This window comes from Solea solea, chromosome 5, assembly GCF_958295425.1.
Source record: "Solea solea chromosome 5, fSolSol10.1, whole genome shotgun sequence".
NCBI classification, from domain to species: domain Eukaryota; kingdom Metazoa; phylum Chordata; class Actinopteri; order Pleuronectiformes; family Soleidae; genus Solea; species Solea solea.
Window position 1 is genome coordinate 23171049 of NC_081138.1, and position 25037 is coordinate 23196085.

At 38.8% G+C, this 25037-nt stretch overlaps 4 protein-coding genes across 9 annotated transcripts in view; all 4 read left to right on the forward strand.

Annotated features, from left to right (window-relative positions):
- Positions 1-750: 750 nt before the first annotated feature.
- LOC131459880 (retinal cone rhodopsin-sensitive cGMP 3',5'-cyclic phosphodiesterase subunit gamma-like) lies at positions 751-2047 on the forward strand (the record flags this gene model as incomplete). Its single annotated transcript, XM_058630016.1, has 3 exons — positions 751-893; positions 972-1009; positions 1092-2047. Coding segments are annotated over 3 exons (258 nt in total), but the record flags the coding sequence as incomplete, so codon positions are not given.
- A 571-nt stretch (positions 2048-2618) lies between these two features.
- Positions 2619-8698, forward strand: LOC131459712 (guanylyl cyclase-activating protein 2-like). The gene is made up of 4 exons (XM_058629771.1): positions 2619-4066; positions 4442-4591; positions 5570-5666; positions 6688-8698. The coding sequence occupies exons 1-4, from the start codon at positions 3815-3817 to the stop codon at positions 6807-6809; spliced, it is 621 nt and encodes a 206-aa protein (XP_058485754.1). The 5' UTR covers positions 2619-3814; the 3' UTR covers positions 6810-8698.
- Positions 8699-9242: 544 nt separating this feature from the next.
- LOC131459786 (guanylyl cyclase-activating protein 2-like) lies at positions 9243-11942 on the forward strand. The gene is made up of 4 exons (XM_058629885.1): positions 9243-9595; positions 9728-9877; positions 10410-10509; positions 10683-11942. The coding sequence occupies exons 1-4, from the start codon at positions 9395-9397 to the stop codon at positions 10799-10801; spliced, it is 570 nt and encodes a 189-aa protein (XP_058485868.1). The 5' UTR covers positions 9243-9394; the 3' UTR covers positions 10802-11942.
- Positions 11943-12597: 655 nt separating this feature from the next.
- LOC131459856 (golgin subfamily B member 1-like) overlaps positions 12598-25037 on the forward strand; it is a 33304-nt gene continuing 20864 nt past the window's right edge. For 5 of the 6 annotated variants that reach the window (XM_058629986.1, XM_058629987.1, XM_058629988.1 and 2 more), the window contains exons 1-16: positions 12598-12736; positions 14698-14757; positions 15619-15774; positions 16086-16223; positions 16712-16831; positions 17147-17302; positions 17750-17929; positions 18044-18166; positions 18754-18867; positions 19040-19343; positions 19461-19576; positions 19716-19833; positions 19945-20036; positions 20125-20275; positions 24245-24351; positions 24845-24968. In XM_058629986.1, coding sequence (XP_058485969.1) covers positions 14713-14757; positions 15619-15774; positions 16086-16223; positions 16712-16831; positions 17147-17302; positions 17750-17929; positions 18044-18166; positions 18754-18867; positions 19040-19343; positions 19461-19576; positions 19716-19833; positions 19945-20036; positions 20125-20275; positions 24245-24351; positions 24845-24968 — 2044 coding nt within the window. In that variant the 5' untranslated portion in view covers positions 12598-12736; positions 14698-14712. The remainder of the gene's footprint in view (positions 12737-14697; positions 14758-15618; positions 15775-16085; positions 16224-16711; positions 16832-17146; positions 17303-17749; positions 17930-18043; positions 18167-18753; positions 18868-19039; positions 19344-19460; positions 19577-19715; positions 19834-19944; positions 20037-20124; positions 20276-24244; positions 24352-24844; positions 24969-25037) is intronic. The other variant, XM_058629989.1, reaches the window with a different exon arrangement.

Consider the following 25037-nt stretch of genomic DNA (forward strand, 5'->3'; position numbering starts at 1 on the left):
TTATGGTGTACTATCACAGCAATGGAATCTCACAGATTAGCATCTTTCAAACACAACATGAATTGCTTGAATTAAATCAATGTTGAATCTGAAGCCTGGAGAAGAAATGTATCGAAGGTGATAGTCCAATAAAACTTAATATATTCACAACAACAAACAACACAGACCATACCAAAACAACAAGCAGAAATAATTATTAAATATCATAACATCATCTCTGGAAATCAAGAGAAGCATCTGTGAACCTCAGGGCTTGTAGTGGTTGATGTGGTGTTAAAAATAAATACTGAAGTAAAGAAAATGTTTTCTTACATCAGTTGGAGAATTAATCCCGCTGGGATGAAATGAAAGCATGGATGACTGGATGTACAGCAGCTAAACTTGTGTTTGTCATTTTTGAAATGTAGATTATAATCCCTGTCCTGATCAAGGTTTGTCCCAGAACACGGCGATGTGATGACTCCCTGCTCTAATGGGATTAGCTCAGTAAAAAATATGGAGGGAGTTTATGAATGAACAGATAAAACATCTTAGAAGACGAGCTATTCATATCAGTGACACTCTCAGTTATGTAATGATAGACGATGTGTGATTTATTGATGATTTTAATAAAAGGGCATAAGAGAGACAGGATAACTAACATGATTAATACATTGTTTTACTGTGCTTTCCCCATCAAAGAAGGTCAAAGAAACAAAAATCTGGTATACCGACTCAGCATAAGTACCTTGTATAACTCTACTTTAATTAAAACTGAACTATTTTTTTTGTCCAAAAGTCTCCAGGATGAACGCAGCAGCAGCAGGTGAAGGCAACAAAGCTGCACCGCCCAAGTTCAAGAAGAAGGAGACGAGGCAGTTCAAGAGCAAGGCCCCCAAAGCTGGACAGAAAGGGTGAGGTGGACATTTTTATCTGGAATTCAATAAGTCTAATATTTTTTATTTTATTTTCTAATTATTATTTTTTTATAGTTTTGACAATGATGTCCCAGGGATGGATGGTCTTGGAGGTGAGGGTGAATTTTATGCTAAGCCTGAAACATTTACATTTTTATTTAACCTGGAATTAAATAGTTTTTCTCTGGTCCACAGACTCAGCAGTGGTTTGCCCATGGGAGGCATTCGGCAACATGGAGCTGAGCGACCTGGCTCAGTTTGGCATCGTCTAGACGAGGGGCTCCTGGGGAGGGGGGAGGGCGTGGCTGTTATTTCCTGATTCTGGACAGATGTTGTTTCACAGTGTGGTTACTGAATTTATATGAGGAGATGACAGTGCAGTGTTCACTGTGAGGCAGATCTCTGCAGTGTCAGGATTAAACAGAACCTTTAAAGGAATACTTCACCGATTTGCATTTAGCTTTGGTGGGAAGCACAATTTTTCAAAAATACTACCCCTATTCTAGTAATACAAAGCTAAATGCAAATCGGTGAAGTATTCCTTAAACCAAACCCACAAGAGGAATGTTCTACTTTTGTCAAAGCTGTTTGAATGTACTTATATTTATTTTTGCAATATAAGCTAAATGTGAAAGAGTACCATTTATTAAAGAGGTTGCATGTTGCAGAGGGATATTCCTCAGCAATGTAGCCTACAGTTAGCATCACAAGATGTTTAGTTAAAGCATGGTGGTCTAAAATATTTTATATACAAATGAAAATAACCTCATCTACATCCACATTGGAGCATTTGATATGATGGTTTTAGCTCATGTGTACAGGATAGAAACTGTATATCTTGAATAAAAATTATTTTCCTTACAATTATATTGTGTGTTTTTTCAACTGTCGAAAGTAAAAAAAAGAATCTGACTCTACTGTCATCTGCTGAACAGCACAATTTTGACCCTTATCTTTATTATGATGTTATATTTTCTGTATGAATGAATAACTTTATGTTTATCACATTGTTTTCTTTAACCTGAAATATCAATACATTTGTATTGATCCCAAAAAATCAGCTGGTTGCACATTGATTTGTGCAAAAAAAAAAAAATCAGTCCAAAATCCTTTTCAGCCCCTGATAATGTCTGTAGAATTGAATCCAGACATCCTTTGGAGTTTATCATACATACATAGGTGGACACTGTTTGTTAGGACACTCCAGAGTCCTACAAGACCTCACTTGGAGTTTATATTCAGACTCAAATGTGCTTGACTCAATCTGAATTAAAAATATAACTTAACTATTTCCAGGTTCATACTCAGCGATTATAAAACAATGAAATACAATAAGTAATAATTCTCCAATAAAAAGGACTCTTCCTACACTGGGAAATCAGTGATTACATAAATAAAATGTGTATTTTCTAGTTCTTTCTGAATTATAATTTCACTTAGTAGAAATCACTCACTCTTTCACTCATTTATGCATCTTCTAGCGCTTTAACCTCCACATGAGGGTCGGGGGGTTAGTAGAAATCATGACAGTTAATTAAGTAATTTAGTAAAAAAAAAAAAAAAATCTGTATATGTCATATTTGCTGAGGGCATTTTCATTGAAATGTCTAAATGACTAAATGTACAACCCTCTTTGTGTCTTTGTGGGGACATTTTGTCTGGGCCACACAACTTTAAAGTGCATTTCAGGGTTAAGACCATCACTGAAAATAATATTTTCCTGAGACACTACATAATTCCTTTGTTAAATTTACTTGCACCAAAAACTGTAATACATATTTCAGTAATCACTGAGAATTTTACATTTGTTTTTCTGTAAAATATGCATTTTATGGCTGTTAAATCTTTGAACCAATTGTGTTGTTTAAAGACGTACTGTATACCATAATACATATTAGAAGTACATGTCTGGTAGTCTGAATGTCTGATTGCTTTAATAAGCAAATATGTCAATCATCAAATCCACAGCTGCCAGTAATTAAAATCTATGTTGTTTTTGTTAGTCTTTTTTTACAGTGTAAAAGGGTTAGGGTTAGGCATCACTTGTGCTGGGTAAGTTAAGGGACTAGGGAATGCATTATGTCTATGACAGGGATCAGCATCAAGGGACAATTTTTTTGTAAGCAGTTGAATTCTGGGCCAAAATAATCATATCTTCATCAGGTAAAGTGCCTTCTAACGTCTTCAGTCAGAAACAAAAAACCCACATTTGCTGTCTTAAGCTAACAATAATGTGGACGTTGTCTTTAATCACCAGCTTGTTACGAAGACAAATGCGTGTGAGATATGTATTGTTGATATTTGTTGTGCATCATTTCAATTTTTAAGAATTACTACTTGTTCTTCATTAAGTCTAACATTTGCGAGTAGTTATTTTACATTTGACATTTACTCCCCAAACCTGGTTGTCCATGACAACAGCAGTATTTTATTTATTTTTTTCAAACCAAACATTTAGTTTAAGTTAACTGTCAATTCTATTTCATTTTATTATTTTTTTTCAGATTAAAATCTATGAATTTTTTTTTTGTAAAGATAAGCAAATCATTTCAAATCATATTTGTTAAATCATCTGCCGGGCCAGATACTGATGTTGGCGGTCCATTTTTGGCCCACAGGCCACCAATTGCTGACCACTGCTCTATGACGTGTCCTCACTAAGAGATAAAAACAAGATTGTGTCTGTGTGTGTATTTTCCAGGTATTACTCATGTTGTAGGGACCTAAATCCTGTTTACAGTCTCTCTCTCTCTCTCTCTCAGTAGTAGCAGTGTTGGCTCACGCTCACACCTACTTGGACGAACCCCTCACTGACTAAAGATCATGTGATCAGCGAGTTCATAAGCCTGACCTATGGCTCGTGTCCAGTGCCTCTGTCTGCTGTGAGTGTGAGTGTGACAGTGAGAGCGTGAGGACAGATGCACCAGTGGCCTGTAGCCACATTTGGCAGCAGGACAGACACTACTCCAGGGACAATGGGACAAGAGGAAAGCCACAACGAGGAGATGGACCTGGTCCAAATTCAGGAGCTGTGCATCGTCTTCATGAAGGAGTGTCCGAGCGGCGCCCTGCACTTGCACGAGCTGAGGAGGATATTTGGGGTGTCGAGCACGTCCGCAGAGGAGTCCCTTTACATCGAGACAGTGTTCCGCACATTTGACACAAACCAGGTAAAGTTCAATATAATGTACAGTAACAACATGGTAATAGTGATGTAGTAATGTTGTTATAGGGAGATAATGGTATCCTTCTTGGTATTAACACTAGTAATAGTGTGGCAATGAGTAGATAATATGTTATGTATGAACATTTCTCAAATGTAAAACCTTCACATGACTATAACTATAACATTAACATGTTTTAAAATGAATCTTCTCTTATGCTTGGCACAGATTTTTCATTGTTATTACCCAGCTATCACTTGGTGATTACTATAGAAATAATATTTCCAGCCTGTTATGAAATGATTACCATCATAATGTTGCTGTAACACACAGTTTCGACTGAGACTGACAATCCTACCGTCTCTGTGACTTCATCCACAGGACAACGCACTTGATTTCCTCGAGTATGTAGCTGCACTTCACCTGATTTTTCGTGGAAATCTCGAGGATCGACTGAAGTGGTCCTTCAAGATGTACGACAAGGACGGGAACGGGAAGTTGGACAAGCAGGAGGTGAAGCGTCTCATTAGGGTGAGAGTCTTTGATGTCTATTTATGTGTCTCATTGTGTTGTTTTTAGCTGCGGCGAATTGTCATAAAGACTGGGTTTCTTAACACAAATCCTATGAAGGCAGATTACGGCGCTGCAGGCTTAGGAGCAGGGGTCACACCCTGTTGGTCTTACATGAGGATTTTTTTTAACTTTACTCTGCTGGACTTTACACTAAGCCTCTAAAGTGACAGACGTAAAATTAGCTCATCGTCCACTCGACTGCTTGCTTGACAAATATGAGCCATTACAAAGTGCAATCAGTTTTAAAATCATAATAACAGGTTCCATACACACATTTATTTATGGAAATGAACTTAATCTTCCTTGTTAATATCAGGAATTTGATCATTTTCACCAACTATATAAACTCAGCTGAACAAAAAGTACTCAAAATGTTTAAAATCAAATTGAATTTGTGAACAGTTCAAAGTTCACTTGGCTCGTTTTTATGAAAAACAAGAAAGGAATGGTCTAAAAAAACTGTCTATTTTGTGACTTCTCTGCACAATCATTGCTACTTTATATCGCTACTAAAAATGTGATATAAATTAATCATAACTTTCAATCAACAACACATAAGAAGCGGGAAAAAACACATGTTTTAAAGCCTGAATATGTGACCTGTAAATACACACACACACCCCAGGATGTCCATATAAGGAGGTGTGTATTATTCTCACGGCACTAAGGGTTAATGGTCAGCAGTTGCATTGATAGACCCGTCATGTTGCTATCCCGGATTTCTGTAAATAATTATGTAGAGTTATTTACACATGTAGATTAATGTAAATGTTTCTGCTTCATTGAAATGGGTCATTTATTGCGTGTGTCCACCTGCGATGCTCATCATCTCAAACGTTTCCTTACGTCTTCTGTTCTTTACTCTGTATTGATGTCACCTTTCCTGCCCCGTCCTGAGCAGTCGATGATCTCACTTCCTCATTTCCTGTCAAACAGATCCTTTACAAAATCAAGCTGCAGACAAATGATGTCAGCATGTCTCCGTCTGAGATCTGTGACAGGATCTTTGAGCTGGTCGACCAGAATAATGACGGTAAGAGAGCTTGACAGTGGCTGTACGTGTGACTGTGTGCAATGATTTCATTTAATCAATAATGGATGGGATAGGAATAACTTGAATGGAAACATGAACTCTTTTTTAGTTTGCTCCATGTCCCGTCTGCCAAAATAGAGAGGGTGTTATTACCTATATACTGCAGTCAGCAATGAAATTCTTACTTTGCTTTAATGTGTTTTGAGGCATTGTTGTTATCTTTATTAATGATCTGTACCCTTAGAATCATCAAGATAAGATAAGATAAGATAAGATAAGATAAGATAAGATAAGATAAGATAAGATATGATAAGATAAGATAAGATAAGATAAGATAAGATACGATAAGATAAGATACGATCAAAGCGCAAATGAGCGTCTAATCTGGTCAAGAGGGAGCAGGTCCAGAGAAAAAACACAACTGTTCAATGGTGGGTGGGCAATATGAGCTAAACATTATGTCACAATATTCCATCATGATGTCGCAATAAAGATATTCATGATGATACTTCACAGAATTTCAACGTAAAAGTGCTCGTTTTGAAATGGAACGACGTGTACTTCTGTATAACGACATATTTATGATGCAAAATGAATCTATAACTATCAAAACAGAGAATATCAAAAACAGAGAAGTCAATAATAACATGGATAACTGTAATTAAAACACCAAACAGGCTTATACTGTATATATATATATATATATATATATATATATATATATATATATTTATGTATGTATATGTATATATATATGTATGTATATGTATATATATATATATATAAAATAAAAAGCAACAATTACTGTACGCACGTAAAACTAAATTTATTTATGACAACTAGAAAATGTATATAATGTGTATAATATACAGCTTTATTTACAGGTTATTGCTCAGAATGAGTGGGAATATTACACATGGCATTAGAATGTGATTATTGTATGTGGCAGTTTGGAAACATTTAGTTGGATCAGACTGATTTTTTTTGTTTATGTGTGTGTGTGTGTGTGTCTGTCTCACAGGTCAGATCACGTTGTCTGAATTCATGGAGGGAGCTCAGAAAGACCAATGGGTCATGAACATGTTAAAGCTGGATGTCAACGTCACCGGCTGGGTCAACCAGAACTGCCTGAAACAATCCTGAGCCGTCGGTTCACTGCCCCACACGCGCTTGGCTTGATGCAGACATAGACATCATGTTGTCGTCGCACCGCTGCGTTTAAACACCACTTTTACTCCGAAAAAGAATGACACTTGTTTCATGATTTTTGACAGACGGTCCAAGGGTCCAGAGTCGTCGCTGTCCGCACGTGGTTTGTGTTGGCACTGAGGTGACGTCTCAATCACAGGAGACACGTGACTCACACGGAGACAATCATATTGTGTGCGTGTATTACGATTACATGTTTCCTTATTTAGGATCAGCACTTTTTATGTGCATTTTATTTTTATTATTGCAGTAAAGACATATATTTTGGCTGCAATTCTTCTGCCACTCCGATCACACACGTCTGAGTGAAATGACTGTTCCTTTATTGTTTATTAGAGTTGAAGATTTAAAGTGTTTCAGCAACAGATCACGGAATGTCTGGTCACTGTAAGATGCTGGTAAGGGAATTAACAGCACCTCAAATTACAAGTATGTTCATTGTAAAAGTCAACATAAAGTTTCACAATTTTTTACTGAAAATCCATTGTTGCATTGCGCAGTAATGATAATTAGCAGCATGTCAAGTTCTCCACTTTTTCCTCACTTTTGTTCTCCCATCAATCAGATTCGTTTATCTTGGAAGGCTGAGTTTTTTGTTGTTGTTGTTGTTGTTTTACACAATTATGCTTTCAACCATCAGCCATTTCTGTCTTTTGCAGAAAATACCAAGTGACAGCTATTCTCTTCATTGTTTTGATTACTGTGTGATGCAGTTCTATTGTGCCACAAGTCGGGTTACAATTTCTTTTGCTGACAAAATGCATCCTGGTGGCCAAGAGAAAAGCAAGCAAGACTTCAGTCAATATAAATGTGGATTTGTCAACCCTGGGATGAAGAGATTACCTTGAGTAATCTGTCACCTACAAAGCTAACGCATCTGTTTGTTTATCAGTTTATATACATTTTTCTAATATGGGTTTGTATATGGAGACATTTGTGATTTTTGTTCATTTGAACACTGATTCAGGGGTCAGTATTAAATGATGTTGTGATGCTGTGATGCTGTGAACAACAACCTGTAGACATATGAGATCACACTCCTGCTCATGAGACACCAGGAGAAAAAAGGTGTTTTTGAATCCACTTTGTAAACCATTCACTGTAAAAACAAAAAGGGAATTGATTAGAAAGTAGAGTATTTACATATAGAATAATATAGAATATATAGTTAGCGCATTAGTACATGAACGTAGTTACTTTCACCGTTCAGTCCGTCCATCACCTAATCAGTGTTCAAGTCAAACATTTCTGTTCTGTATTTGTGTCATGTGTCCTTCAACAGAATGTTTCAGGGTTTTTTTTCATTAAAGCACTAGGAAAGATCTGAATGTCCTGCTCGTAAATTGGCTTCAAAATTAATCTTCAGCATCTCAAAAATCCCCCCCACACACGGAGAGACATTCACTTTCTGGGTTCACTCATATTACTTTATTGACAGAAAGACACAGCACAAGGTGAGCTGAACTATTCTGAACTAACCCTTTGTGTTTCATCTAGGTACCAATAGCTTTTTTTCTCAGACTCAACAAAAAGGATTATTCCAATCAACCTCTCAAGGCCACAGTCTTTTCAGTTTTCAGGTTTCTCTATAGTTGCAAAATACAATGTAGCTTATCGGGGGAAAACATTGAAAATCTTTTTTTTTTCTCCTTGTATATATTAAATAAACGTTCAAATGATTTTACAAATTACAATTTTAAGTTTTTATTGCATTTAATAGTGTGCTGTGCTGGGAATCGTTTCAGTTGGACTCATGGATCAATTAAATCATTCTTTTGGACCAAAGGTCTGACGTCGGTGTGACCTCAGACCTCAACCTTCTTTTCTATGTCTTGAGAGTGTCTTTGAAAATGTGACACAAATGTTCACCTGGACTCGAGGATCAAGTGTTTTGATTGGTGGGGCTAAAGGTCAAAGGTCCCAGGTCACAAAATGCGTTTTTGGCCTCTTAGACATTGAAATCATCATGACTCTGGAAACATTTGGTCAAAGGAGGCAAACAACCATTCGGTGTTGATTCTAGTTTTGACACTTATTAAGACAGAGAAAGTTTCATCTCATTATGACTTCCTTGTAAAATAAAGGTTAATGGAGAGTCCTGTGATGTTTTTTCTTCATATTGTGAGCAGTGCAGGCAGGTTAGGTCGGGTAAAGCTTGGTTTACACTTGCAGTAGTGCACCAAACAGACCTCAGGGGATCAACAGTTTTACCCGGGACCACGAGCAGAGGGGATTCTGACGTCATCCTGCTCGTAATCTCCCTGAAAGCTCAGTGGAGGCCTTTTATCTAAATTGAGGCAATCCCCCCTTCTTAGACGTCAAAGAGCTGATGAATCTGTTGCCTAGCAGTGAACTGATGAGCGGCGAATGAATGTGTTGTTTTTCTTTGAGAGCGGTTTTGTCTTTGAACTTAGATACCAAAGGGAAAAGTAGGAATTGTCTGAAGAGATTGGGAAAAGATCACTGAAACTTCAAAAAGGGATTTGTTGTCCGCACATGTTGCCGCCTTCGTTACAACTATGGGCCAAACACAGACTGCCGTGGACAAGGAAGTGACTCTTCAAAATATTCAGGAACTCTACCGCAGGTTTATAACCGAGTGTCCGAGTGGGAATTTGCACTTACACGAGTTCAAGAGAATCTTTTGCATCAAAAGCAACTGCACCGAAGAGGAATCAGCCTACATGGAGAATGTGTTTCGATCTTTTGACACAAATGAGGTAAGAATGTCGGACCTTTGTCTTGACATAACAGCCGAATTAGATGTTTGATATTGTTTCCCTGCGATCACCGTCTGCTGCTCTGGATAGTTTGTGACTGACTGTTCTCTCCATCCACCCGTTTCCCTACAGGACGGTAAAATCGACTTCATGGAGTTTGTGGCCGCTGTGCATCTCGTCCTTCGTGGGAAACTTGAGGACAAACTCAAATGGTCTTTTAAGGTTTTTGACAGAGATGGAAATGGATGTCTGGACAGACAGGAAGTACAACACATCATTAAAGTGAGTGTCAATCAAAACTTTATTTATATATATTTATAGCACTTTTCAAACAAATCAAATGTCATTCAAAGTAAGAGACTTAAGAATACATACAATTATACAGTATATAGTACATTATACATGTGTAGTATATCAGTGATTTGCCACCATATTCAAATCCACGTTTACCTTTTTATCGTCTCAAACAAGTCTAGCCTCTCTGTTTGGATCATTGAGTTGCTGCCATATGATTGGTTGATTCGATGTTTATGTTAATGAGCAGTTGAACAGGAGTAAGTGGCCGACGAACAAACTGAACTGGAGTAAAACAAAAGTATACTTTTGGGTTTTAACCTATTGAATTGTAAATGTAACAATGAACATCTTATTCTCTGACTTACGCTCTCCTATAATAACTTCATTTTCAATTCAACCTTTGAAGACACTGAAACAATGTGTCACTGTCACCAAGACAACATAAAACAAACAATAGTGACACGAGAAACATCCGACAATGCCATGTCAAACGTTTCAGCTTGTGTCTTCTCTTCAGATCATCTCCACGTTAAAGAGGCACAGCGATCCAGGAATCACAGAGAATATTGAAGACATCTGCGACAGAATATTTGAGTTGGTGGACAAGAACCATGACAGTAAGTTCCAGGTTCATTAACGCAGTTCATTTTCTGGTCAGTGTTCAGCAGCAGATGATAAATAGAAATGGTTAAAATGCAGATCAGATCATGGTGAAAATGACTTGGTTACCATGATACTGTATATAAAGATATATATAATGGTTTTTTTTTTTGGTTTTTTTTTCATCCAGGTCGGATTTCTTTAGAGGAATTTATTGAGGGGGCTCAAAAAGACTCATGGCTGATGGACCAACTCAAACTGGACATCGGGCCCTCCGACTGGTTCTTGGAACAGCAGCACAAACCTTGAAATGACTGGACAATCATACTGTCCATTTGGAAACACCAATGATGGTAACACGGTCTTCAGCAAATGCTCTTTTGTTTACAAAGGTTCAGCTCCAAGGAAATAATCTGCATGAACTAATTTCTTATGTGGGGTTGAGAGATTCAGGATAATCTCAAACCACCAATCAAAACACTGAGAAAGTTTCACTGTGTAAAAATTACATTGGCACTAAACACGATGTCAACAAACAGAATGTGTACTGTTTTTAAACATCATTTTAAAGGTCTAGTGTGTAAGAATTAACATCTAAGGGTGAGACTTGAAAATACTGTAACATCCTCAACATCTCTTATTAAATAAACACAAGACCATTTGTGTGTTTGTGTGTGTTGTTTTATCACATTGTGGTACACTATAAGGAACTAAGACAAACACACTGTGGGATTCAGCATTGACGTGGCTCCATAGAATGGAGACCTTATGGGAGATCATATGGATTTAGCTTGGCCTACTTTTCTTAGCCTTTAAGGCTCTTTACTCAGCACTATGACAACCTTTAGCATCACAGTGACACCGGGAAGTATCACACAGACATGTGACTTGTTTAAATGATCATGTTTTAAATGCCACGTGTTTCTCTGAGATATTAAAAATCCATAATCACTCGACAGGATGTTGTGTCTAAATATATTCTGTCTTTTTGGTGGCCGTGATTTTGGGCCTCGGGGTAAAACCAACTGATATCATGGCGTCAAGCAAAGAGTCTTAAAGATTAAGATTTGAAAGACAGGATGAGTCGATAGAGGAGGTCAGATCAGGTAACAGTGCCACACACACACACACACACTGCATTGTTTGTGTTAATTCAAATGACCACAATTCCTCTAACTAAGCAGCCTGGGCCCCCGGTGATGGTGATGAATTACTACTAGACCACTTTTGTGATTTTACTGCCCTCTAAGGTAAAAAAAAAAAAAACAAGAGTGGCACTGATTTGATGCAAACAACACAACAATGCAATTTATAGTGTTACATTGGTATCAATAATAGTCAAGCACCAGCTACTCTGAGGTGGTGGGAGGGGGAGCCCCCACATCAAATTTAGCTTAGGGCCCCATAAAGGCTTGGGCCAGCCCTGACCTTGTCTTTCTTCATCTCCTGTCTCCTGTCCTCCCCTCATCTTCTCTCTATATATAGAATATATTCTGTATATTTATATTATATTTATATATATGTAAATAATTTCTTTCCTACTTGTATAACTTACTTGTATATTGTCTATTTGTTGTTGATTATCTATTGTTGAGCTGCTGTAACGCCGTTTTCTCTCCACTGTGAGATAAATAAAAGCTATCTTATCTTATCTTTCTTGTCTCCTCTCTTTGTTTACTTTTTTCATCCTTTCATAGGTTCTCTTAAAACATTTGTACAGAATATGTTGTTAATCAGTCTATAATTGTATGATGAATAGGAATAACGCTCAATAATTTCACAATCTAAAAAACAACCTAAAATCAAAACGTTACTTTAAAATAAAATGTTAAGGACTGTAATACTTTGAGGATAGGTACTTCCAAGACTTTTAAAACGAAACAGGAAATGATGTGCAACTCTTCATCTTGGCGTTGTTTTCATCTTCGATACAATACAATGTGCGTTTTCTTAGCACGTAGAGCGTTTATGGTTACATAACTACATAGCTTAAACATATTTTTATATAAAGTTCTCAATTTTGGCATTTCGTGATTAATGTGTAAAAACACACAGTCCCACAGTTTCATCTGGACTGACAGTTTTGCGCATGCGCACTCTCCTCTCGCTTGCCTGTTGACAAATGTGACCGTAGCACATCAACTGTGTGGAATTTCGGATTTCTTTTGGGAATAAAATGTAATTGAACGGAATTCAGTCGACGAACTGACGCTTCTGTGAAATCTTCATGCAGCTGTGGACCCGGTAAACTCTTAAGAATTTCCATTTTGCCGGTTGTGAGATGCTCGTCTAGCTAATGTGTCAAGAGGTACTTTTAGCTATGTTAGCATTAGCTACACAGTTGGTAGTGGGATAACGTTAGCTAGTTGGACTAACGTGTTATTCATTTAAATAACGAGCCACCACCTTGACCACTGAGGCCTGCTGCTGGTGCCAGTGGAAGGCCTTAAATGAGCAGGTCAGCAAGTCATTATTAGCTGTAAAATCCAGCAAGTAACATCAAGGTAATGCTAAATAATCCGACACCGACACATCATCTGCAATGATGCGGTGAAAGTGGCTGTTTCTCCTCGTCATGTATGAACTGCCTAGCCTCTTCTAGTATGAACTGGTACCAAGTTACTGAAAGGTTCGGCTATTGGCAACAGAATACGACTTTTTAAAGTACTGTAGCAGCGTGTGTGGCTACAGCGTTAGCACCTGTCTGCAGTATATTTACTGTTCTGTTTACGAGAGAAGTGTATTCAGTTCAAACCACAGCACGGTTTCAAACACAGACATATTGCGTATTTGTCATTATTAATTCCTTGTAAAGATAAGCACGGTTTGTAATGACGTTGTATTAAAGTTGATGGCTTCTGGAACAGTGGGAATAGTTGGCCTCTGTGGCACAGTACATGACTAAACTAGTTTGACCTGATTTTCCAATGCGTCATGTGGGCTGGACTGCTGCTTGTGCATCTGAATGGACAAGGCTGATCGAGTATTACACCAGGCCTCAAGGTCTTGGCCTAGTCTCAGTCTCTGCCTTCTGTAGGCAACAGGTAAAGTAAGCCTCACCTGCCACATCCCTGTAATTGTACACAGCTTTATGAGGTTTCACTGCTTCGCCCCCAGCAGTCACCTGACTGACTTTGTCAGGTCACCTGAAAACCTGCAGTCCTCAGACTACACTCTGTAAATATTTACCAGCCTATTACTACATCTGACCCGCTCATTTATCTGTAAATGCAGGAATGTCTTTCTTTACAGCCTTCAAGACTGGAAAACAGCTAGCACCAATTTAGACACAGACACTTGCTGTCACTGATAGGGGGATGCCAGTGGGGACACAAGAGAAACTTGACTACATACTCACCTCATACAATCTAAAGTTTATGACATCTTAAGAATATGTTTGCTTCTTTATTTTGCCATTAGAAAGGCTTTTTTCAGCATAGGGTCATATAAGTGAGCCCATTGATAGCAAGTGTCCATGTCTGTAGCTGCTTCCCAGGGCAGGGGTCGTCGCACACAGCACAGAGACCACTAGGGGTGGGTCAAAATATCGATTTGGTGATATATCGTTGTCCTTCCTTGTGCAGTATGGTAATCAATACACCAGGACAAATATCGATCTTTTAATTGGCAAATTTAGGTGCTTTAAAATAAACAGCCCCCGCCAGTTTCACTTGCTGGGCGTCGCTACTTGATGTCTCCTTGCGGCGGTGGTGCTCCAGTGAATGAGGGAAACTTGGGTGGACGCTACCTGGCCGAAGAAGAGGGAGTTTACTATGGGATAATGGCAGAGAAAGTTATGTTAAGAGATGCCCCATCCATGTTCAATACATAGACTTTATGCGCTTTGTTCTCTATGTTGTGAAAAAAAAGAGAAATCCTGCACTTAACGTAACGTCCTACACGCAACTTCTCATCGACATTTTGTTTTCTTCAGTTAGACAGATATCATGATCTTTCACTATATAATTGTCTTGTGACCCCTAGTTGGTACTGACTGAATGTGTCTGTACCTCATACACAAGCTTCAAAAAATATGAACTGTCACTTAAAAGATGGAGGCTCTGTTTAGTCATGCGGTTAACACCTGTCTCAGGAGATCTGATCATAAGAGGGCAATTGTAAATGTGTCACTATAGGTAGAATAGAGATCATTTTATGAGAAATTTGTGTCTAATAAGTTTGTTCTATGTCTGTGTGTTTGTTAGGCTTAAAGAGACACCATGCTGAAGTGGTTTTCCGGTGAAGAGGGAGAGCCTGGGTCTGGAGTAAGTACACATGCCCGTGTTTCACTGCAGCAGCAACTTAATCAGTGTCTGGTGACTGTTGTTGTGATAATGTTTTCAGCTGTTCACTATCTCACAAATACAGAGCTCCTCCTAGAAACATGCAATTTGTGTAGCTCTTGCATATTTTACTACATTTTGCAGCAGTTCAATTTTCTTAGAGGGAATGCAGCAAAAAGTATTTCATGTCCAGATGATTTGACAGACTGCTGAGTGCAGGTATTTGATTCAGTCAATCACAACTCACACCTCCTGTGAGGGGGAAATTATGCTAAATTTTAAACCCAGCCCTAGACTCTGTTATCATTGTTTAGCTCTTACCAGGAACACAACAGCAAAGCATATTATTTACAAACATTTCATTTTGTCCCTCTGTTTAGAAATTAAATGGGTTTAAATTATGCGAGTCTATTTGCTGATATAAGTTGTGTGAAAATATATGCAAACTTCTCAATTTTAATACATAGAACATTCATTTAGACCCACCAGAATAAACAGCTTGGTTGATTGTGACTGTAAATACCTGTGGTCAGGCAAAATGAGCAGTGACCATGAAAGAGTGGGTTGGGACACAGTAACACAAGCCTGGATGCAAAAAACAGAAATCCTGCCAGGTTTGAGTCAGGCTCAAGTTTGTTCTCTCTTAGATCTAAACTGTGCTCTAGATCATGATTTTATACAGAGCATGTCATGGTTGTCTGTGACACACGAAGCTGGAGCTTGTGCCATTTAAAATACGGAGTTCTCTACCCTAGTAAAGGCATATGTTTTATCTTGTACATAGAAGAATTGTTTCATGTGCTTTTGTGCCTTTGTAACATCATCTCGCCTGCCTGGCCTCAGGGCCCAGGATCTCCCCTTAGTGCTGCAGGTGGTGGAGAGCTTGCTGTCGAAGAAATGGCAGAGCGACTTAGCCAAACGGAGCAGCTCGTTGCTCATCTGAAGGAAATGATACGGGAAAAAGATGCAGCCCTTCGCACCAAAGACGACCAGCTGAAGGTAAAGTAGAGTTTCTCCTCTGGTTTGTCTCCAGCATACGGGTTAGCCGAGTGTGAGTGAATATTCGGAATACATTTTTTGTCACGTGTTACTTCAAAGCTCTATGCTGCTTTGGCTGGCATATTGGTGCATTTGTTTAGGACTTATACATCTAAATATCTTTAAAAACACTGTTGGACCAATATTAATGTTGCTTCAGTCTTAATATGTATTACTGAGCAATGGTAATAACTTTACAAAAATAGGTGGAAGATTTAAATAAAATAGTTGATGGAATTAATATGATTATTAACTCCTTGCTTGTGATTCAGGTGGAGAAGGAGGAGTGTGAGGCCAAACTGACAAAGGCGCGTCTCCAGAACAAGGCTAAGGTGACGTCTCTCTCAGCGCAGCTGGAGGAGCTGAAAAAACAGCAAGGAGGTCAAGGCACGCCGAAACACAGCAAGAAGGTATGAGCATGTACACATATTCATGTTTGTTGTTATTCATCCATTCATCCATTCTATACTGAGATTAACTCGTCATCACTGGGTGTCTAAATACTTCTTCAGATTGAATGAATACATTTATACCTCTGGGGACTATAATATGTTTTATGTTAAGTAAAGCACAGTGTGTATGGTTGATTTCAGGACTGTAAAGATTAATTAATTATTAAGCAGTTATTAAATTTTTCGCCAAATGGGAATATTTTCTGGTTTCTTTGTTCCATATAACAAAGTAATAATTCATACTGAATATTTTGGATAATCAGGAGCCTGACTAACAAGTTTGTCGACAAAAAAAAGACAAATGGACAAATAGAATATTTATTTAGTTGTTAGAACTCTATTTTGAAATAAATGCCTTTTACAACCAGCCAACACAGAGCAACATGACTTGTGTTTGTCATTTTGCCATTTAATGTTTACAGCTTTGCTTTCATGTTTCTCTTCAGGGGTCATCAGAAGGAGGTGGAGGAGAGCAAGCTAGTCGTGGCAAGATTGTCTTGTTAAAGAAGAAAGTCGAGGAACTAGAACAGCAGCTTTCACTAAGAGACAGTGAACTGGAAAACAAGGTAACGTTTATTAATGTCGCAGATGGATTTCATCATCCTCATGAGCTCATGTCAAAGCTGTTTTATTTGACCTCTGGTTCCTTTAATGTCCACGATGCAATATTCTGTCTCACAAGATATCAGGAAATAATATAGTAAAACACTGATATTGCTGTTCCCACAGTGTGTGTGTATGTAACTTCTGTTATGGATATATACAACTTCAGTTATGGCCAAATTATGTACTTGATTTTCAAATTCACTCAACACCTCGAAATAGGAAGCACATATGAAAATATTTAACCAAGAAAACTATTATACTACTATTTGCTTCAGCGGAAGGAAGTAGAGTCACATCTTCAACGAGGTGAGGAAATCGACGCTATGCTGACCGAGAAGGACAGGAAACTGGCAGAGAAGGAGGCCTACATCGTCCACCTGCAAACAGCAATTGCAGGAGATCAGCCCATCGCACCTGCACTTCAGCAAAAGGTCATGCATGTCAAGAAAACAGATTGTGGCCACTACTTTAAGTTGCTGTTCCCCACAAGAAACTTTGTAAACCACTAACTCCTCCACAACACAGTCAATTTACAAATGTTGCAGCTTCTCTCAAGCTATATCTACACTAATGTGTTAAGTGTGTCTGTTATAAAACTATAACGTCTATGAGACGGACGTTTTAGCTCTGTATTAGAAGTAATCTACAATCTACAGTTTTCAAACTGAAAGTTTTCAGCTTTAAGGTCATTGCACACCATATATATTTGCACTTTAATAACTTAAATTTTCATACTTGTTTTAGCTATTGCGTCAATATAAACTTAGCTTCCTGAGTTTAGCATCAGCAGATCACTATTGCAGACATTTTCAGAACGATTAATTTTCCATTGTGTCAGAGAGATTATTTTAATGTTAATAGTGTTTTGCCTCCATCAGGTGGCAGAGGACAGTGGAGCAATGCAGGAGCTTCAGCTGCTGATTCAGAGTCTGACCAGAAAGGTGGGAGAAGCAGAGGAGCGCTACAGTTTGCTGCAGGAGCAGACAGAAAGCCTCAAGGAGCTGCTGGTCACAGAGAAGGAGCAGTATGCACAGAAGGAGACCATGTATAAACAGAATGTAGGCTATTAAACTATCCCTTGTTAAATGATCATATTGCTGATTGTTTAAAAACTCATGTAAGCAGTGATGCTGCTTCTTTAACACCGATGTTGCTGTATGCGATGTTTTTAGATCCAGACTTTCAAAGACATCATCATACAGAAAGATAATCAGCTGGCGGAGATCGGCCAGATGCACGAACAGGAGCTCTTCAAGCTGGCAGCAAAGTCTGATGCCAGTGCAGACTTGGAGCAGGTAGTGACATGACTCAATGTGGGATCTATTCATTACACATAATCTGATTTTTCTTTTTTCTTTTTTTTTTAAATGTCTTTAGTTGTAAATATTTAAGGTGCAATATTTCTTGACTTGTACAAGAGGAGGTGTTAAATTTGGGTCATGATGATGAGGGATGAATTTATTATTTTATAAAATCACAAAACAATGAATTATGACTGACTGATACAACAATAGTGTGCTGTGATGTAAAAGTTTAGATTTTCTCTGTGCACGTTTATGTGGTGAGTGATCAGCTTACAAAGCAACACAAACTTCAGTATTTAGTTGGGAAAGGTGTTTACTGATAAGATAAAGCACATTTTCTTAAATATCATATAATTAAGCTATGTGATCCTTTTTTTTAATTCTCATTGAGAGGTTTCAGGCACACGGAACTGACAGATTCTTCTCTTTTCTCTTTATCATTCTGTAACTGCTAATATCTGTTCAGAGGAAACAGAGGATCTGCAGTTTTGCTCACATTAAACTTGTGTGACCGTATACGTGTTCAGGAAAGATTTGTATGTGTTATATAATGTTTATTCTTTTTTTTGTCTCCTCAGCTTTTGAAGGCTCTGAAACAGAAGCTCCATGAGAAAGAGGAGGTGCTGCTCGGTAAAACCCAGGTCATTGATGTTCTCCAGGGAGAAGTGGATGGCAGGGACCAACAGATACAGGTCAGAAAAGACAAGTCTCATTGCTCTAAACACCTTTGTCTTCTCTGTAGGAGTGTTTTGTGGTGTTTTTTAATGTATTTTGCATGTGTAATTGTTGTTCTGTAAGCTTTTTACTTATGACACTTTCTTCACCACAATGTTTTTGTTACATTTTTGTCTTTTCTTCCTGCAGGAGCTCACTGAGCGGCTTCGACGGTTACAGGTCGCACGAGAGAGTTTGGAATCCAAGATGGAGGCAGAGAAGCATGTGATGCGAGCACAACTTCGTGACCTGATGGAGAAACAGCAGGCAGAGGCGCAGCGGATGACCGAACAACATCAGCTACAGTTGGAACAAACCAAGCAGGATCTCTTGGTGCAACTGGAGGAGCTGAGGAGAGCCTCAGTTGCAGCGCCACCTGCCTGTCAGGAGACCTCGGGAACTGGAGGTGTGCCTGCTGATTCAGCCCTCAGCCAGAGAATTTCTGAGCTGGAAGGTTGGTTCTTCTCTTGCATCATTCTGATTATTTTTTATTCATACTACATGTCCCAACAATGAAGAAGAAAGTTATTGTTCGGTGTTCAGCTGTTTTATCGTATTATTTTCTTTGCAGTCCATGCAAAGCAGAAAACAGATGAAGCCAGCAAATCAGAATCCAAGTTCCTGAAGATGAAAGCCTGGTCCAAATCCCGGATCAGACAGTTGGAAGACGAATTGAAGAAAAGCCAGGTGAGATTATTCTGTTCTGCACTGGTTACGGCCAACAAAATCTTGGATGAACTGATCAGGTTTTAGTAGTTAAATGTCAAATCCACAAAAAAAAAACACATGAGACCAATTTAAGAAATGTTATCCTCATCTTTTCCAGGCTGGAGCGGCGCCCCCAGACCTGACTGACCTGCGTAGTCGCATCACTTCACTTGAGGAGGAGAGGGAGGAAAATCTTTGGAAATTTGAGCAATATGAGGAGCTCAAAACAAAGAACGGTAATAAAATCAACTGGAGTAGAGTAAAGACCTCACTGAATTCATGAATTCATGAATTCATGAAGTGTATGATGTCATCGGTAGAAATGCATGTTTGATGTTTTCTGTTAGAAATGCTGGAGGCTAAGCTGGTGGTGTATGAGGAGCAGCAGAGAACACTGCAAGCGGACCTAGAGCAGTTCACAAAGAGGGCTGCCTCTCAGGTCAGGCATCTACCCATTTTTTTTTTTTTTTTTCCTGCTTATCTGGTCTGGTTGCTCAGTTTTGGTCCTTCTGTGCTCTTTCTCACAGGCCAGTGAGTCGGGCAGTGCGGACGACACTCAGAGCCAGGTCCTGGAGTGGCAGGAGATGGTGACTGAGGCTGTCAACGCCAGGGACCGGGCCAAGGAGGAGAAGGCTAATATGGCACTTCGTATCAGCCAAATGGAGGAAGAGAGAGAGGGTAAGACCTTTTCCTAGAGGATGCTTACAAAATCTAATCAATGGCAGTTTAAAGCTGCTGTCAGTGAAATACCTAAGTTCAAGTCCTTGTAAAAGGAGTAGCAAAATGTGCATTTCTATCTGTAGGAAGTGTAAAGCCTGTTTCACACTGGATGTTAGCACTGTGATGCTCTTTTCATTTAAGGACATATATTAACTAATGAGACTGTTCACACGATCCATGTGAGGCTCTTTTCGGGAATAGACAACTGACCAATTTTTGTTTACAGTTTCTGTATCCATCACATATGTCACAAACAACACACCGTTCCTGTTTCAAAGTAAAAGCACTCAAGCATTTCAGTTCACTGATTAGATTCAGTTATTTAAACAAAGTTTTATTGTAAAATGATGTGCAGCACCAACAGGTGCCCTGCTTCATAGTGAAGTATGGTATTTAGTTGTGAGCAGAGGAGTATTTAAAACGTATATTTCATGATTTTCAAAGCAAATTTAATGTAAAACATAGCAGAATCTTCTCAAGAGGCTCAGTGGCAGGTGAACAGCAGACATGCTCTGCACATGCATCCAGTGCGAAATCGACCTAATATGATGAGTTACATTCTTTTCACCTTCGTCCACCATTATCCCATTGTCACCATCTTCAATTTTCTTTCACGGTACCATCATTCATGTAATCTGTGCTGCTGCCAGGAGTCATGAAGAAGTGGCACTGACAAATTTTTCTAGCCCTGTTATTTTTTAATCAAAATAGTGATGTTTGGATCCAGCATATCATGTCATTCAGTACTCCATATTTTGTCCAACCCCATCATATGCACAGATCAGCTAAAAAACATTATCCAAAGTACATTTTTACCATGCACTTTGGACCATGACCGTTGTCATCTCAGTCGTCTGCAAATCGTCGTCTCAGCTATAGTGAGAAATGTATCTTCTTCTTTCAAGATACAGTTGTGACTTAAATGCTGGCAAAGTAAATATATCCTACTCCATTTTTATGACTTTTGTTGACCTTGTGTCCTTTGTTTTTTTTGACTGAACATTATTCTTTTTCTTTGTTTGGTAATGGGGAGCATTTGGTTGACCCAGCCCCCTCACCCCCAACCACCCACTCCCCCAATCCAGCCCCTGCTCCAGGGATGGGAGGGAGCAGCCACACAGAACAGTTTCCCATCAGTTTTGTGCATGCAGGCTTCTCCACACCTTCAGTGCAGCTTGTCCTCACTGTGCTGTCAGCAGTTGGCCTTCACTTGGCTTTTTTTACTGGGTCTGAACTGCAGACAGCACAGTGGCAGGCTGCATTTTAGTACGTCTTTTTTTGTTTTGAAATTCTTCCCCTCTCCTGTGTTCTTCCTCTTTTTTCATTCCCCCATTCCTTTCTGTTACTCTGTCCTACTTTTTTTTCCTGCCCTTTGACTACTAGTATGACCAAACTGAAATAATAACCTGGTGTCAAATGAAATTAAACAAAGTCATTATTTTTGGTTAAAAGAAAATATGACTTGGTTGCACTAACACTGGGGAAATAAAGTCCGATAAAAAGATAAATGTGACAGTTCAGTTAGTTAAATGGGTTCAGTAGTTTTTAGTCATCCTACTAATAGACAGAGACAGTTCAGACCTAGTATTAACATCCCTCCTGAGAGATCTGACTAGTGTTCAGTTCACAGCTTGGTCTTTTCACACCTGTCATTAAAATGCATCCTGGGTTCGTTGCCTGTGACCACTTGTGATCTTGCATATTAGACAAAAAAATATGTGGTGATTATTATTAATATTGTGGTGGTGGTGGTCATGGGTAAACTGTGTTCCAGTTCCAAGGAAATAATATATAATTATTTCTACTAATTGCAATTAGTTGTGTTGCTGTGATGTGGCTTGTTGGACAATAATAACATGCACGGTGTTAATGATATAATTCTGTTGTGCTTCAGCTTTTCTGTAGCTCTTCTGTTGTCCTCCCATATCTTTGTTGTATTATTTATAACCAAACCATGTAAAGTAATACATCACTTAAAAAAAAAAAAGCTTTATAAAAGTGTCAGTAAACTGAAGGATTTTATATCATTCACTTGCATATAATCCTGCATATATGGACATGAAGGATTATTTTACATGACCACTCACTGGTTTGGTTTGATAAATAATACAGAAATTTGTCTGTCCTGCTCTTAACATCCTTCTCATTTAATCTTGCTGCTGTGGTCAGTGTTTGTGAAGTACCCAGTATGAGGCAGAGCAGATATTTTCTGTGTCAGATTTCAGTCTTTTCAATCTGATGCTTAAACTATATGTGTTAAAATAGAGCATTAAGGCTGCAACGCCTAACTGATTAAGAATTGGACACTTAATTAGTCACCAACTGTTCTAATTATAAGTTATTTGATATGTTGATCTAATTTCTGCTTATTTTCTTCTTAATCAAGAAAATAATTAACAGATTAATTGATGATGGATGGATTTGACTCACTTGGTCCACTACAGCAATATCATTATACCATGATTCTGTGATAATCACTTTATTGGAAGCTGATCCAATTAATAAGACATGGAATGATATTAAAATGTCATGATTATCTTGACCAAAATAATTGAGATTCATGATGTTATTGAAGTAATTGTAATTGTCTGCTTTAAATGTTTACAATGTTTCTAAAACATATTCAATTCAACACACATTTGGGTGAAAAACCAATATTTTAGTTGGATAAAAACATAGGATTACTTGCAGGCTTCTAAATCACTGGGACTATGATGGCAAGCTAGTCATCATTTTCAAGTCGCGCACATCAAATATTAAAGTTCATGGTTACAGCGATAATGGAAATTCACCACATTCAACTTATTGTGAGTTCTCCATGCATCACATATCGTCCCAGCCATAGTGTTAAAATGTTAAGAGCAGGATCTGGAGGAATAACATTCTTTCAGCACAGTCGGCCATTATTCTGCTGTCAACGTGGCCTCTTAACATCCGTTCTTGTTACCTTCGTTTCTGTAACCAGTTTCACCACCAGGGGTCAAGAAGTAGTGACACTGGTGAGTCAAACTGGTGAGAAATCTATTTAGAGCAATTTTTAAATATAAATGTCAAAATTGGTTAATTGCATTCAGGGTGATCAATATTGTGTCCCACCCTAATTTAATAATAAACAGTTGTTAGTTGCAGCCCTATTTTATGCATCTCATCTTCTTCTTGGACGCACACTGACCACTGCTCAACCCACTCAAACTCCTCTACTTTTCCTGCCGCTCTCCACACACACACACACAAACACACAAAATAATTTGCCTGATGTCATAAAACAGATGGGAACTTGTTTTGTTGAGCCTCATCAGCTTGAATTTGCCCTGCTTGCATCCCGAAATAAGAGAGCACATGAGAATTGCCCTTAGATCCACTTCACCCAACTGTCTGTTCTCCCCTCTAAACTTACTCAGCGATGAAACGTCAAGTGTCCTCTTATTCCTCCTCCTGCTCATCTCATCACATGTTTTAATGCTGTTTTCTTTTGCTGTGCAAATAAGGTTTGCATGGCTCTGACCACACTGTTACCTTTCACAGACCTTGATACAAAGACAAACCTGAAAACATACCTAAAGTTGAAGTCATTTTCTCTTTCTCCATTCTTGACTCCCTCGATCTCTGCCTCCATACTTTTCTTGCCGTGTCTCTATGTTGATTGAAACTGTTGACTGTTGCAAAGTTTATCTGTGGTGTTGAAAGTGCCTCATCCTCATCTTCATCCAAACCACTGATGCATCTGTGCCGTCACACTGGCCACCTCTGTCACACTGTCTTCAAAAGCAAACAAATTTCCCTCTACTTTCATTCTGTCCACTCCATTAAATACCCGCCATCCATCCATCCATAAAAACATCCTCAATCCAACCCAACCTCCCCCCTTTCCCTGTGGCACAAAACTGATTGAGGATGACTGGTTCTTTCCTGGCTGCTCCGATCCAGCACTGGCCACTCAGCAGCAGGAGTTGGAGGAGGAGCTGGCTCAAGCTCGGGGGCTCGGTCAACACAGGGCCAAGAAGCTAACGGCTCCAGCCCAACGAAGCCTGCAGGTAGGTGGACACACACACATACACAGACCACACTCGGCTGTATGTAACACAGTGTCCAGCTATGAGGTTTGCACCTTGTACAAATGTCCTTAACTGTTCTGCTCTGACTGACATGCTTCATTCTTATTACAGAAGGTAACATGGCACAGAAACGTTTACATTTAATGTCAGCAGTTTGAGATGAGGAGAGTGTCATGTTATTGAAAAGGCGGACAGAAAGAATATTTTTGTAAATTTATTTTTTTGTGTCTCGGTTATATTATCTGTGCACATGGCGAAATAACGAGGTATTTAAAACTATTTTGTGTTGTGAAAAAACAAACTTCTTGGTTTCAGCAGAACAAATAGGCTCTGAGTGACATGAACTGAAAAACAGCTGTGCTTCTCTCTGTCACTTGGAGTTTACTTTATTCTCTTCAATACATTCAAAATCAAGACCCAGCCCTTTTGTACCTCTGCTGCTGTGGCTCAGTTCAATTTGTCTCATTTGCAGGAGGACTTTGAGTTCGATGGACAGGTCCCATTCCATGACCCACGCAGTATCTCGGAGAGCACGACCCCGATGGAGGGAGAGAATATGGGAGGTTGGTGGCCCGAGTACAGTTCTCCAGATACAGGTGTGAGGACCACTAGACAGTTTACACTGGCATGCACTTGGTCATTTGTGCGTCACTTGGGTTGGCATC

Bases quoted from the DNA above. Each gene is read 5' to 3' on its own strand.
- LOC131459786 (XM_058629885.1), top strand. From the start codon at position 9,395: ATGGGCCAAACACAGACTGCCGTGGACAAGGAAGTGACTCTTCAAAAT. The intron at 9,596-9,727 runs GTAAGAATGTCG...GTTTCCCTACAG, and splicing joins GATCTTTTGACACAAATGAG to GACGGTAAAATCGACTTCAT. The intron at 9,878-10,409 runs GTGAGTGTCAAT...TCTTCTCTTCAG, and splicing joins AAGTACAACACATCATTAAA to ATCATCTCCACGTTAAAGAG.
- LOC131459712 (XM_058629771.1), top strand. From the start codon at position 3,815: ATGCACCAGTGGCCTGTAGCCACATTTGGCAGCAGGACAGACACTACT. The intron at 4,067-4,441 runs GTAAAGTTCAAT...CTTCATCCACAG, and splicing joins GCACATTTGACACAAACCAG to GACAACGCACTTGATTTCCT. The intron at 5,667-6,687 runs GTAAGAGAGCTT...TCTGTCTCACAG, and splicing joins GGTCGACCAGAATAATGACG to GTCAGATCACGTTGTCTGAA.